Source organism: Sminthopsis crassicaudata, chromosome 1 (assembly GCF_048593235.1).
Source record: "Sminthopsis crassicaudata isolate SCR6 chromosome 1, ASM4859323v1, whole genome shotgun sequence".
NCBI lineage: Eukaryota > Metazoa > Chordata > Mammalia > Dasyuromorphia > Dasyuridae > Sminthopsis > Sminthopsis crassicaudata.
The window spans coordinates 651,172,183-651,185,888 of record NC_133617.1 but is presented as its reverse complement, the minus strand read 5'-3'; the positions used below and the strand labels follow the sequence as shown (position 1 = coordinate 651,185,888).

Genomic DNA, 13,706 nt, shown 5'->3' with positions numbered 1-13,706 from the left:
ATAATAACAAAAGCTATTTTCCTGGTAGTCCATTCCTTTCTCAAATTTTTCAAAAAGAAAAATACTTTTGTGGGAAGTTTTTTTATTTTCAAAACATATGCAAGGATACTTTTTTCAACATTGATCCTTGAAAAACCTTGTGTTCCAATTTTTCCCTCCCTGCCTTCTACCCCGCTCCCCTAGATGGCATTTAATCCAATATATGTTAAACATGGTAAAAAATATATGTTAAATACAATACAGGCATACATATTTATACAATTATCTCATTGCACAAGAAAAATCAGATCAAAAAAACAAAATTCAAGCAAATCACAATAAAAAGAGTAAAAACACTATGTTGTGGTCCACACTTAGTTCTCCCAGTTCTCTTGAGTGGAGATGGTTCTCTTCATCATAGAATCATTGCAACTGAATCATCTCATTGTTAGAAAGATCCAGGTCCATCAGAACTGATTATAATATAGGCTTGTTGTTGCTGTGTACAATGATCTCCTTGGTTCTTTCGATCAGCATCAGTTTGAAATTTCAAACTTTCTGAAATCATCCTGTTGATCATTTCTTATAGAACAATAATAAGGAAAAATACTTCTAAATAAAGTTAATTGGAAAATTGGACTAAACAAGTTTGATTTTGGTTATTTGTGAAGCTTATTGAGTCTTGTTCAAGAAGCTATGGTATGTGGTGTATTTTGAATATCAATTGTTGCCGTCTCTCTAGTACATTTTAGTTGTCAAACATCTCTGTTTTCAATAAGACTTAATTATGAAACAGCAAAACATAAAATGCTGAAAATTTTAATATACTGGAAAATTTTTATTCATCATCTAACACAACATATATTAAAATTCTGTCCAAAACAACAATATAATAAATGTTTAGAAGAAATAAACATCAATTTCATTAATACAGTAGAATATCCACAGACTTTGACATAATGAAATAATTAGTAAATAAAGACAATTCTGTACATGGTTAAAAATCCTTCTTTATTCTTAATATATAAATATGTTTGTCTGTATTTCAACATTTCACTTTTTATCTAGTTCTATTGGGGAACTATTGGGTCCCCCAAGTGACAATAGTGAATATTTCTCTGCATGGCTGAAATGTTTAACTTTTGGTTATGGGGCTATCAGAAAATTAAAATATAATTAAATATTAACCAGCTTCTTAATTCAGTTATATGGATAGTATAACCCTCTCACCCCTTTTAAAGGTAAGACTGTAAATTCCTTCATATTAGAAATGACAAAGTTTTCACCCCTCATGAAAACAATCACAGAACTAGCTATCAACTAGGGTAATTTGATCAATCTGTTTTATGAAGAGAGGATTATCTTAGCAAAAAGTCCAAAAAAAAAAAAAAGGGGGGGGGCAATTTCTGAAAAATCCATGCTTTCCACTTGTGGTTGGTCATTTGTCAAAAGCACTAACAACTGAATTACTGTTTTTAACGCAGGAAAATACTACTAAATTGGGATTTCATGCTCGTGTTGTATTCTGTCTCTTAGTTTTGTTTAAGTAAAACTGGATAGAATAGGAAGGGAGAAAATGTGAGGGGGAAATCAACCTCTCTCTTCTCCCTCTCCTACTTCTTATGTACCCACTTGCCAATTATATGTGTGGAAGGGCAAGGTGAAGGTATGAAGCTAATGTAAGGAATGTTAAAATTGGTTTGAAAATACAAATTGGAACTAATATAATCAGTTTTCAACTACTTGTATTAACAGAACATTAGCACAGATGTTGGATTTAAAAACCAACAAAAAAGTACAGATAATCAAAACAACCTGGGTAAAGAACATCTTTGACATCTAAATCTCTTATTACTTTTAGCTTTGGCTAAGAATAGGTCTGGATCAGGAGAGTTAGCTCCAGGAACATAATAAATTGAATGAGACATCCTGGGAACAGAAAAAGATTTATCAAGACATCATGAGGAGACACAGTAAATGGCGGGAAACTAGGACCTGAACATCTAGCTGACTGGCATAAAAATGGAGAATTCCTTCTGAAAGATCAGTAAAGAACAGACAATATGCATAATTTATGACTTGATGATAAATAGAAGAGCATCTAAAATTTGTTAAAAGGAAAGGGAATCTGTGAAATATAATCAGAAATTAGAGATCTTAACTGAATGCTAGAAAACTATTAAATTAAAGAGATGGAGAAAAAAGGGACTGATTTATTAGTAGATGGATACCCTTTCATTCAATTTTAACTAAATTATACTTTAGAATTATAAGAAAGTCACAGAAGCTTTTAGCATTTTTTTTTAAAGAGTTTGAATAGGTCTCATACCACATCGTTCTTGAGATATAACTGCCCCATGCAACTTAATACCTTCTTTACAATATCTGAAAACATGACTTACTAATCACTATCCCTGATCTTTTTAGTCTCAAAGAATAAAGAAATAGATACTAAGTCAGCTGGCTAGAGGTCTGGGTTGGTTTTAAAAAATACTTTTGTTCATCTGAATCTTTTTTTTTTCTCCTTTCATTTAAGGAAGAATATTTGACAAAGACCAATAATTTTTATAACATAAAAATATTAAATTTAAGAACTTCTTTTTACAAGGAGAAATTTCTTGTTTAATAATAAGTTCAATGTCTTAGTATAATTGAATAACATCATCCCATTCAGCAACAGGCCAGATCCCATTGGGCTGCACATTAAATGGGGAGTTCTTCCAGTCCCAAGTCTTCTCAGGAATCATCCAGGTCTTGCCATAGTTGGCTTCAATGTAGTTGAGAGTTTCACAGGGCACCCGGACCTTTATTTCTACAAATTCTGCCCAACAGAGTGTAAATTTAGGAAACAGGTATCTGTGACAAAATAGGATTAAATGAGAAAATATTAATTTTTCAGGTAATAAACTTCAAGAGTGAAAAATGTAAGTTTTTCCTTCCTGTATGCCAATTTTTAAAAAATAATTACTAGCCCAATCTATAATTTAAAGAACCTCAATATATTCAAAGTACACTTTCATCTCATGTTGCCTAATTTATCTTTACTTTTACCTCACCTTAGGAATTCTAAAATTTAGATCAAGTCTGATTCTCAAAATTATCCATTTGTTTATTCCCTGAAGTATCATGCTTCAGATGTACTTCAAGAATTATATAGCTTTAGCACCAACCTCTCTCCCAAATGCGGGGTCTGTTTGTTTTTATCTTTATATTATCCAGCACTACTCCTTGCAAATCATAGACACTAAATTAATAAATGCATGCTGAATTGAAACTAATACTTGGATAAATGCAATGTGCATCTTCTAAGTTTATAATTTTCCCCTAAATATCTGTAGATGACCTTTAATCCAGACAAGGTAGTGTTCATTAAAGATAGATTAACTGCATCCATCTCTGACACAATTTCAGTATTTCATTGAAAGGGCAACTTAAAAAAAATTTTGGGTGGTAGGTGTGTTTTTGAAAACTGTCATAGGTCATGTAAGTTTATTTTTATTTTAGTTTTTTAAAAAAAATTTAAAAGCCATATTTAATATTTTCAGTGTAAGACTGCAACTTGTATAACAGTTACTGAAAAATATTTACCTTCCATTTGATGCAAAGTGATGTTCACTAATGGTATTTGAATGTCAATAACATAAGTTGTGTCTGATTCTTCATGACCCTGTGGACTACATTGTCCATGGGGCTGTCTTGGTAAATATACTGGAGTGTTTTGTTAATCCTTCTTCATTGGATTAAGGCAAACAGAGATTAAGTATCTTGGCCAAGATCACACAGCTACTAAGTTTCCTAGGTCAAATTTGAATACAGATCTTCCTAACTTCAAGCCCTGAGTTCCTTAACTCCTGAGTCCCTTAACTCCTGAGTCCCTTAATTATACAAGGTTAGAAAACTTTAAAACTATGGTGGATTTCTTTTTCTTTGGGCAATATGAAAATAAAAACAGGCATCAAAATGTAATCATCTGATAGTAAACAGTTCAGCATCTCTGCCAAAGAAAAGTTGGCTCCTAGCCAGTGCCCCTTCAGACTTAGGTGAACATCAAGTCAATCCCAGCAATGAGAACATTCAAGTGTCCTCAAGAAAGCAGGGAGTACTTTTCCATGTTGCTGCAGATGGCTAATGGACAAGCCCATCTGAGAACTAAGAAAAAGAAATCATATCACACGTCTGTTCTTGGAATAAGATAGGGCACTGAGTCACCTTTTGCCACTCCCAGTTTTGCTCTGTACATGTATTAATGGCATGGCTCATTTTGTTTATCAGGAGAATATCCACCTGTTTTGTTCCATCCTATCAACTTGATGCTACTAATTTCAGATGAGGCAGAATCTTGAATTTCTCATTTTCTGTGATAGGCTTTTCAAAGCCTCATAAAACAACTGAGTAACCAAAAAAAAAAAAAAAAAAAAAAAATCACAGATCTAGTATATAATGGAATAAATGTAGTCTCTTGAGTAATAAGTAATTTATAAAGAAAAAAATTTAATGTCAATTTCAAAAATAACTGAAAGAAAATTCAGTTCAAGAGTTTGTTCTCTACAAAAATAAATTTTTGATAGCCTGTTTCTCTCTAAAAAATTTCAATGCCATTCATGGAAATGGAAATTTTGGACTCCCTAGCGGATAGAAAAGCAAACTGTTAAAATGGAATAATTATTGTTACCTAAAAGATTAAATCGAATTTAGTCCAACTAGCACTTCTTAAGCATCTAGTACAGACAAGGCTCTATGTTAGCTAAATGTTCTAGATGCAAATAAAAAATAGTTTTTGCCCGCAAAGAGCTCAAAATTCACTGGGTGGATACTATATGTACACAGATAGGTATTTATAAGTGGCAATTTGAGGAAGAAGAGAACACTAAGAGCAAGGCAGATCAGGAAAGGCTTATTGTAGGGGGTGACACATGGTCTAAGCTGTGAAAGATGCTAGAAATCCCAAAAGAGATAGGTGAAGGAATGCATAGGAAATAGTTGATGAACAAGCATGGAGATAGGGAGGAGGGTGTCATGCCATGTTTAAGAAACAGTAAGAAGGTCAATTCATCTATACCACCCAGAAAGTCAAAGGGAGTAACATGTAACAAGGCTGAGAAATCTGGAACCAGGTTTAAAAGACAGAATTTGCATTTGACACCGGAAGTAACAAAGAACTACTGAAGTTTAATTAAGCAGGGGAATGATGAGGTCAGGCAGTTATATAGAGAGAATTAATTACAGAGGAGACCAATTAGGAGACAATGGTCTAGACAGGAGGTAATGAGGTTCTGAATCAAGATGGTTGGGCAAATAGATTAAAGGAAATATGAAATATAAGTACTAATATGGAGGGAAATTCAATAAGACTTGACATTTCATTAGATATATAAGGGATAAAAGTAAAGATTTGAATATAATATAAATAGAAAGATAGCAGTTTTCTTCAAAGAAATAGGAAATTTTGAAAGAAGATAATGACTTCAGTTTTGGACATGTTGAGTTTGAGATGCTTATAAAATATCCAGTTTGTTCACTATGTAGCTGATGTAGAATTTGAGCTTAGGAGAAAGACTAAGTCTAAATATTAAAATCTGGGATCACTTGTACAGCAGTTAACTGAACCTGAACTTACAGGAACTAATCAGGTTACCAAGAGAAAGAGCATAGAGAAAGAGTAAAGGGCCCAGGGGAGAGTCTTGAGGTCTCCTTGAAGCCACAGTCAAGGGCTTTTGAATAATGAGGTAGAGGGAATGGCAAGAGTCAAAAGAGGGGATATGAAAGAGACCTGGGTTGTGCCTGCAAGAAGCAGTGAACAAGGCAGTAGACAGTAAAAGACTAAAATTGGAACCATTCACCAAGTCAAGGGAACAGGGCTGGGGGACATGGATCATATCTGCATGTTAGGAAGACTAATCTGATAGCTGAGTAGAGGATGCACTGAAGGGAGACCAACCAGAAAGGAAGATAGTCTGGGAATGAAGTACTGAAGACCACTTATCCCTTCTTAAAATACCAATTCAATTATTCACATGGTAGAAAAATGGGATGAATAATTCCTATCATTAAAATTATATTATGCTGGTGCATGGACAACCCATACTTTATCAGTACACAGATCTGGGACAAGCACTACTGATTGGCGAAGAGTATACTGGATTGCCTTTGAGAAACTGTTCAGTGCTTTTAATCTGAAGCTTTTTTCTGAAGCAGAAATGGCTGTGAATCAAATTATATCAGACTCTTAAGAATTAAAATATGTACCATCAAAAGGGCAATCAAAAGGAGCATGGTAGGAAAGAGTAGGTAAGAGCACATTATACAGAGGAATTGCACAGAAAAAATAGCATGAAGAATATCATCAGATACATTTCCAACTGTCTATGAAAAAGAGAAGAACCAGTAAGAATTTCTGAGAAGATGCCAGCTCATACAAGACTACGATGTCCACTACTATTCAAACTAATTATTCTCCAAATACCCATTCCTATTCCTGAATTTTCTAATTTGGTTAATGGTCCCACTATTCTTTCACTAACTCAAGATTCCAAAACTCAGTTATTTTTACTATTCTCTCTTCTTTATTTCATATTCAGTTGCCAAATAAGGTGCATTATGTATTCATCTTACTCTTTTCATTTGTTCGTTTCTTTCTATTCCATTGACACAGTGACACTGTACTCGTTACTTTTCACTGGGATTATCACAATAATCTTATAACTATCCAAATAGTCTCTCCAATCTCTTTTCTCTCAAATCTATCCAATACTCTGTACCAGATTAATTTTCCTAATGTAAATATCTTCCATTGCTCCTTCCACTGCTCCCAGATACAATCTGATCTCTAAACACTTATATTCAAGGCCCTTCACAATCTGGTTTTAATTTATATTTGCAGCTCTTTCGGTTACACTATGCCCAATAATAAGTTTAAAGTTTGACAGCAAGGGTATAAAAGGATAAATTTAGATAACTGTAATTAAATCTGTCCCTTAGAAAGTAGATAAAGTTTAGTAATGACATCCATATTATAGACCCAGATCTATCATTGATTCACTTTATGAGCTTGGGATTTGGCTGCAGTTTCTTTCTCCATGTGAAATTATAATTTTATCTATTTTGTGCATTTCATAGAATTGCTATGAAATTGGACACAATACGTGTGTGCTTTGAAAAACACATAAAAATATGAGGGAGTTATTAAGCTGTAAGAAAATCCTCCTTTAGGAGAAAAACTTCTTCATATAATGTAGCTATAGTTTCTGTATATTGTATGCACATGTACTAAGTACATCATATGCATTCAAAATTCTTTAATTATGCACTGGCTTCACAGGAGTAATTGAGATATAATTAAGAAGACCTAAGAAATGACCCATATGTTGTGTTGTAAACACAAACATATAAACAAAGTGGGAAATATAGCACTGTTGCAGAAAAGTCAGTTTGAAAGAATTCTCATTTAAGTAAATTACCAAAATTTGTTGTGCTTTTCTTCCAGCTTCACAGCTGGTAGCAGTGAAAAGAAAAAAAAAAGGGTCTCCCAAGAAACCAAATCTTCAGAAAAACCTAGCCTTGTAGTAGTGGGGCATGGAAACAGAATAAAGCAGAAGACTCTGCCCCAGAATTCCCCAAGCCAAAGTTGGCTTGGGGTGGTTGGCACTGTCAGATACTCTGCTCCACCACAGGCACTACTTATTCACATGGAGTTATTGCCTCTCACTCATTTGCCTTCATAAGACCTCCAAGTCAAAAAGTGGGAGACAAGGCTGCATTACAAGGGACTTGAGAGCAGTCTCAGAAAGAGCAAGAATCTCAGAATCTCAGTCATTTAGTCCGACCTATGCAATAACTAGTTTGTTTTAAACCTAAAAGCAATATCATAGCCCCAAGAGTCTATATGGTTTCCACCTATTTGACTTTAGGAAGTTCATTTTAGATAAAGTTTTAAGTTATATTATAATTGTTCCAGGCTCCAGTTAAATAAATTTCTAATTTATTTAGGCAGAGGTTGGGCATTTTCTGCCTAAATTTACATTTACATGCCTCTCTAGTTAATGCCTGGCCTTTTTGTGGTAAGATGAAATTCAGTTTATTGGATATATTTGGGAAACAAAATAGCAACTTTTTTTTTTTAATGGGGGGGGGGACTCTCTTCCACCATTGTCTCCAGCTCCAAAATGAGTTTAGAACCAATGACTTTGCTTCTCTCTGTTCTGCCGTAGTTCATTCATTTCTTTGCTCCTCATGAATATGCTAGAATGCCATGCTTATTCTAGTCTCCTCTATCTGGAATTTTTCCTTCTAGTTCTGAAACAGCTTCTTTTTATAAAAATTTCTTTGGGAAACATCAACTCTCACACAATGGTTTTAAATGCTTCAAGAAGGTATATAAATCCTGTTCACACAATTCCAATTGTTTGATTCAATCAAAAAGTATTCTTCCCTAACAAAGATATAATTACTTGAAGTGTGAAGGATAATCAATTAAGATCCATCCTTATATGAGATTAAAAATCCCCTCTTTAATATTCCTTACAAATATGTAATCTCTGCTTAAAGATCTCTAGAGTGAAGGCAGCTCTCAGGGTAGCTTCTTCCACTTTTGGGCAGTGCTAATAACTTGCAGTTTCTTTCACTTATCAAAACTAAGTCTATCTTTCTGAAACACCCATTTATTGCTTCCAGTTCTTCCCTCCAGAGTCTCACATGATAAGACTCCACCACCCAGTCTTCTCTTCTTCAGGATGAATGGCCCTAGTTATCTCAACTAATATTTGTATATCATTATCTACAGTCCCCTCGCTATCCTGGTCCCCCTCTTTTGGGCATGGTTTTTCAATGTATTTCCTAAACTGTGTTGCACAAGACCAAACTATAATGTCCTAGGTGAGGTCTGACCAGAACAATGGAGCAAGACTATTATCCTCCTCTTCAAGACACTTTACCTCTATTAATGTGGTTTAAGATCACATAAGGGTTTTGCTGCCATGAAAATCACACTATTGACTCTCACTGAGACAACATGCCTCACTCAACTCTGAGTTTAATCCAGGGTAGAGAGCTAAATAATTTCAGTTAACAGCTGCCAAGTGCCCCTACAGAAGCATGAAAATATGTGCAAAATAAACAGGTCACTTCTTAAGAGGTAAGTGACTAGCCTGTAATGACTTAGAAGAACCTACAATTAAATAGTTTTAGTTTGTTTAATACAATGCTGCTGCTGTTAGTCCTTCATCCTTGAAAAAGGACTGTGCTATTAGGGAGATGATGCCATGACATGCAAGTGAACTGGATTTAAGTGAGAGAGGGTTGTAAAAGGTCACCTGACTTACTTCTCTAGAGCCATCTGGGCCAGTAGCCAGATGGATCAGGATGACTGGAGATGGCCCTAGTTGCAATGTAATAAGCTTCCATCGATTTACCACTGTGATGATGAAACTGACTTCTGGGCACAGAAGAGAGGATGGTTAGTGAAAAAATACTTGTTGCAAGACACAGGCCCAAAGTAGGATTCTTTAAGAGAAAGAAAATCCAAAAAATTTTTTTCATTCTCCACATTCTTCACCAATCTCAGCTATGCAAGTAGCTTCAATTATATGAAAATGTGTCCAAAATCTCTTTCAAGAATGTGCAAGAAGATGCATGAGAACGGGCTTCCCTCTCTAGAAATCTGAGATTCTTATTTTTAAAAAATTCTTTCTTTTGCTTTTCTATTGCCTTTATTTCTAACTTTGTCTCTCTTTTTCTCCATCATTCATAATTTAAAAAAAAAGTCATTCAGAAAGCTAACCAAAACAAAGGCTGCTTATCTCATCTCTCTGATCAAGCTTGATCAATGTAAGTGGTAATGGTGTTTGCTGTTGTAGTCATTGTGTATATTGTTTTCCTAGTTTGTCTTACTACATTCTATCAGTTCATTTACGTGTACCCTGCTTTTATTTATTGCTGTTCAGTTATTTTTAGTCATGTCCAACTCTTTATGACCCTTTTTGGGGTTTTCTTGGCAAAAGTACTGGAATGTTTTTCCATTTCCTTCTTTAGCTCATTTGACAGATGAAAAGACTAGGGTAAACATGGTCTCTCCTACATTCATACAGCTATTGTTAAATACTTGAGGCTGGATCTGTACTCAGGAAGATGAATTTTTCTAAGACCAAGGCTCCCTTCATAGTGCCAACTCGCTGCCCCCAGCAGTATTTTATCATAATTATGTCCCAGAATCTACCTTGAAAACAGTTTCCTAGAAACTTCCATCTGGATGTACTACCTATGCCTCAAACTTAAGATTCCCAAAAGATATTCATCATTCATCTACCCAAACACACCTTCAATAAACATAATATTTAACTATTACTTACAGGATGAAATTTGAACTTCTGTTTGGCACTGAAAGCTTCTCCTAAGCTGGTCCCTTTCTTTCCAGTTTTCTTATATTTTATTAGATTGTATGAACTCTATGTTAGGATATTGGACCAATGGCTGTTCCTCTCACAAGACACCCCATCTCTTGGCTGTGCATTTTCACAAGCTACTCCTCATGTCTCAATTACTTTCCTGGCTTCCTTCAAGACTCAGCCTAAATCCCCCTCCCCAAATAGCCTTGCCCTCTAAGATTGCCTTCCACCTATTCAGTAGATATTTTATGTTATTTTCATATTGTTTCCTCCTTTCTCTGTATCTGCCACATAGGAAGAACTTCATAAATGTTTGGTGACGAACATATCCAAAAGCTGAACACAAGGCTTTAAAAAGTTAGCCTGGTCTGCTTTCTGGGGACCACAAGAGGAAGTCATAGCTCCCAGATGAGACAGCATTACAGGACAAAACCAAGATTGCACATCACATGGCACCCAATCCGGCTCTCTTGGGTGGGAGAATGCTGGTGGGAGCAGAAAGGGACCCTTGAGAGGATCTGAGACCCAGATGGACAAGGATGCATGGGTAGTGTAGCAGGGATGGAATGTTGGGCTCTGTGATGACAGTCAGAGTATTTCTGTTCTCTTTTTCTCTGACACACTGACTACGAGGCATGGTGAATCACCATATCAAAACAATTGGGCTTGATTATACTAGGGAAAGAAGGTCCCTCTTCCCATACTAGTTTACTTGGGAAGAGAATATGTATGGACTCAAAGCCAGAGCTATAGAGAAGATATGGATGACTTTTTCATTAGAACAGTGAATAGCTGTTTGGGTAGTCAGTACTGTTTCATCATCTTTCTTTTTACTATGTATATACACAAAGTACTAAAAAATAAAAATACAATTCATACTTAAATTTTTTTCCTGATTTGGCCTGAGTGCCTCCATTCCACATGTGATCAGTCTCTTCATAGAAGAAAAAAATATCAAGTTTCACATCATCTTTTCCCTGGAAAGATAGCTCCAAACTGTCTTTTACCTACAAAGAAAATGAGAGATTTTGACTGGAAAAGGAATAAACAGATAACAATTGCCTAGACTATTCAGTATTATATTCCCTCTTCAAAATGAATATTAAATATCTAATGCTAGCACCCTCTTTTGGCTAAGTATAGATACTAAGAAAACAAAATACCACACATCCCCATACAGTTTCCTTAAAAAGTAAAATTATTAGCAAATAAATCTTTATGATCATCACAAACAATAATAATCACGTTCATAAAGTAACTTAAGACTTACAAACACTCTGATATCAACTCTACCCAACATCCTAAAAAGATTAAATAAAGTACACATGGTTAGTTAGCATTTAGTAACATGCTAGCTGTACAAGGTTAGTGACCTTTGATGTATAAAGTCACTAACCTTGTAGGAAAAAGCAATTAGTTTAATTTGTCATGAATTATTCTTCAAGAAGCTATGCTGTTTTTTTTGAGATCACTGGACCTGCTAAAGTTAATACCCCCATCCCACTCAAATCTTACCTGTGAATTTGAAAATGTCTGCTCCATGGACAGCACATTTGTTTTCACCTTAAATCTTTTCCTTCTTCCCAACTGATGACACCCTTTTCAATACTGGCTAAGGTTGGAATATTCCTTACATTACACGCTGCCACTTCCAGGTTCTCCAGCTACCACAATGTCACTCAGCAGCTTTGACAACTTTGAAGTAAACTCAATTCATAGTATTCTATCAAAATTCTGAAAAAAATGTAGGCCATTCTCCAAAAGCTCCCTCAACATCTCATATCATCTTACCAAGGTCAACCTCTCTTCATATACAAATGAAGACATCCAATCATATTTTCTCTAACAGAGAACAATCATATTTTCTCTATCATCATTCTCACTAATCTTTAATCTGTCTCTGATGCTGGCAGCTTCCTTACAGCCTACAGACATGCCTATATCTTCCTTTCCTCAAAAAACTCAATTCATCTATCCTTCCCCTTACCTCTTACCCTATTTTTCCTCCTCCCTTGTTGCTAAACTCCTTGACGAAATTTACAATAGGTGCTTTACTTCTTTTCCTCTTTAATTCTTTTAAATTGTTTTTAAAATTCTTTTCCCCTCAATTCTCTAATATGGCTTCTGGCTTTAACATTCAAAACTGCTCTCTCCAAAATTAACTGTTAATTTCTAAATCTAAAGGCTTTTTATCCATTCTCATTCTTCATCACTTTAGTCTTTGACACTGTCAATTATTCTCTTGATATTCTCTTCTATGTAGATTTCCATGATGCTATTCTCTCTGGGTTCTCCAATATGATCACTCCTTTTCAATCTTCTTTGATGGATTTTCTTCCAAGTGATACCTGCTAACTATGGCTGTCCCACAAGGCTCTGTCCTGGGTCCTCTTCTCTTCTCCCGCTTACTTTGTGATCTTATCTGCTCTCATAGATTTAATGGAATGAACGGACTCTAACAAAATACCATGAACCTGGCAGCAATCCAGTTCTAAGTAGGCCCAGTGAGAAGTAAGCTGACCTGTGATGTTGTCTTGTACAAGGAGAGCTACTTTGTACTGACACCCATAATTACCTTATACAATCTGAAGGTGAAGTTATAGATATCAACTACTGAGGCTCTCTTGTACAAATAGGATGGCCATAATCACCAATTGGTCTGATGCACACAATTGACATAGTTCACACACCTTACTCTGGATCCTTTCCCATAAAAGGTTCCACTTCCCCCTTGTTAATTGTAATTTTATTAGGAACTCTGCCTGCTTGTTAAAGCATTATAATAAAGCTTTTATTAAAGCTTTGTTCCTTGACCTGGAGATAGTTCAAGTCTGTGAATTAATTCCAGACAACTCCCCATCTTCGTGACTTGTTGGACCTCATCATTTTCAATGATCATTTCTATGCTGATGATTCCCAAATCTCCTTATCCAGCCCTAACTTCTCTGTTGATCTCCTGCCTTTCATTTCCAACTTACTACTGAACATCTCAAACTAGATTTCTGGAAGATATCTTAAATTCGCTATGTCCAAAACGGAATTTATCCTTTCCCCAAAACTCTTTCCTTTCAAACTTTCTTGTAATTGTCAAGAAAATCACCATCCTCCCAGTACTTAGGTATCAACTCACTCTCTAGCATAAAACCTCCCTTCCTCCATCCAATATGTTGTCAAGGCCTGTGGACTTCAAAACATCTCTTGCATAGCCTCCCTTTTTTTCTCTGAAACTGCCACTCTGGTGCAAGTCCTCATTACTCTTTTGCTTGAATTATTGCAAAAGCTACTACTGGTGGGTCTGCCTGTCACAAATCTCTCCCTTGTCCAGGGCATCTTCCACTCAACTATCAA

At 35.3% G+C, this 13,706-nt stretch overlaps 1 protein-coding gene across 2 annotated transcripts in view; it reads right to left on the bottom strand.

The window, feature by feature from the left end:
• Positions 1-784: 784 nt before the first annotated feature.
• The window catches only part of FKTN (fukutin), a 55,196-nt gene continuing 42,274 nt past the window's right edge, over positions 785-13,706 (bottom strand). For both annotated transcript variants that reach the window (XM_074282978.1, XM_074282979.1), the window contains 2 exons: positions 11,238-11,365; positions 785-2,835 (listed from right to left, as the gene is read on the bottom strand). In XM_074282978.1, the coding sequence (XP_074139079.1) occupies positions 2,622-2,835; positions 11,238-11,365 (342 nt within the window). In that variant the 3' untranslated portion in view covers positions 785-2,621. The remainder of the gene's footprint in view (positions 2,836-11,237; positions 11,366-13,706) is intronic.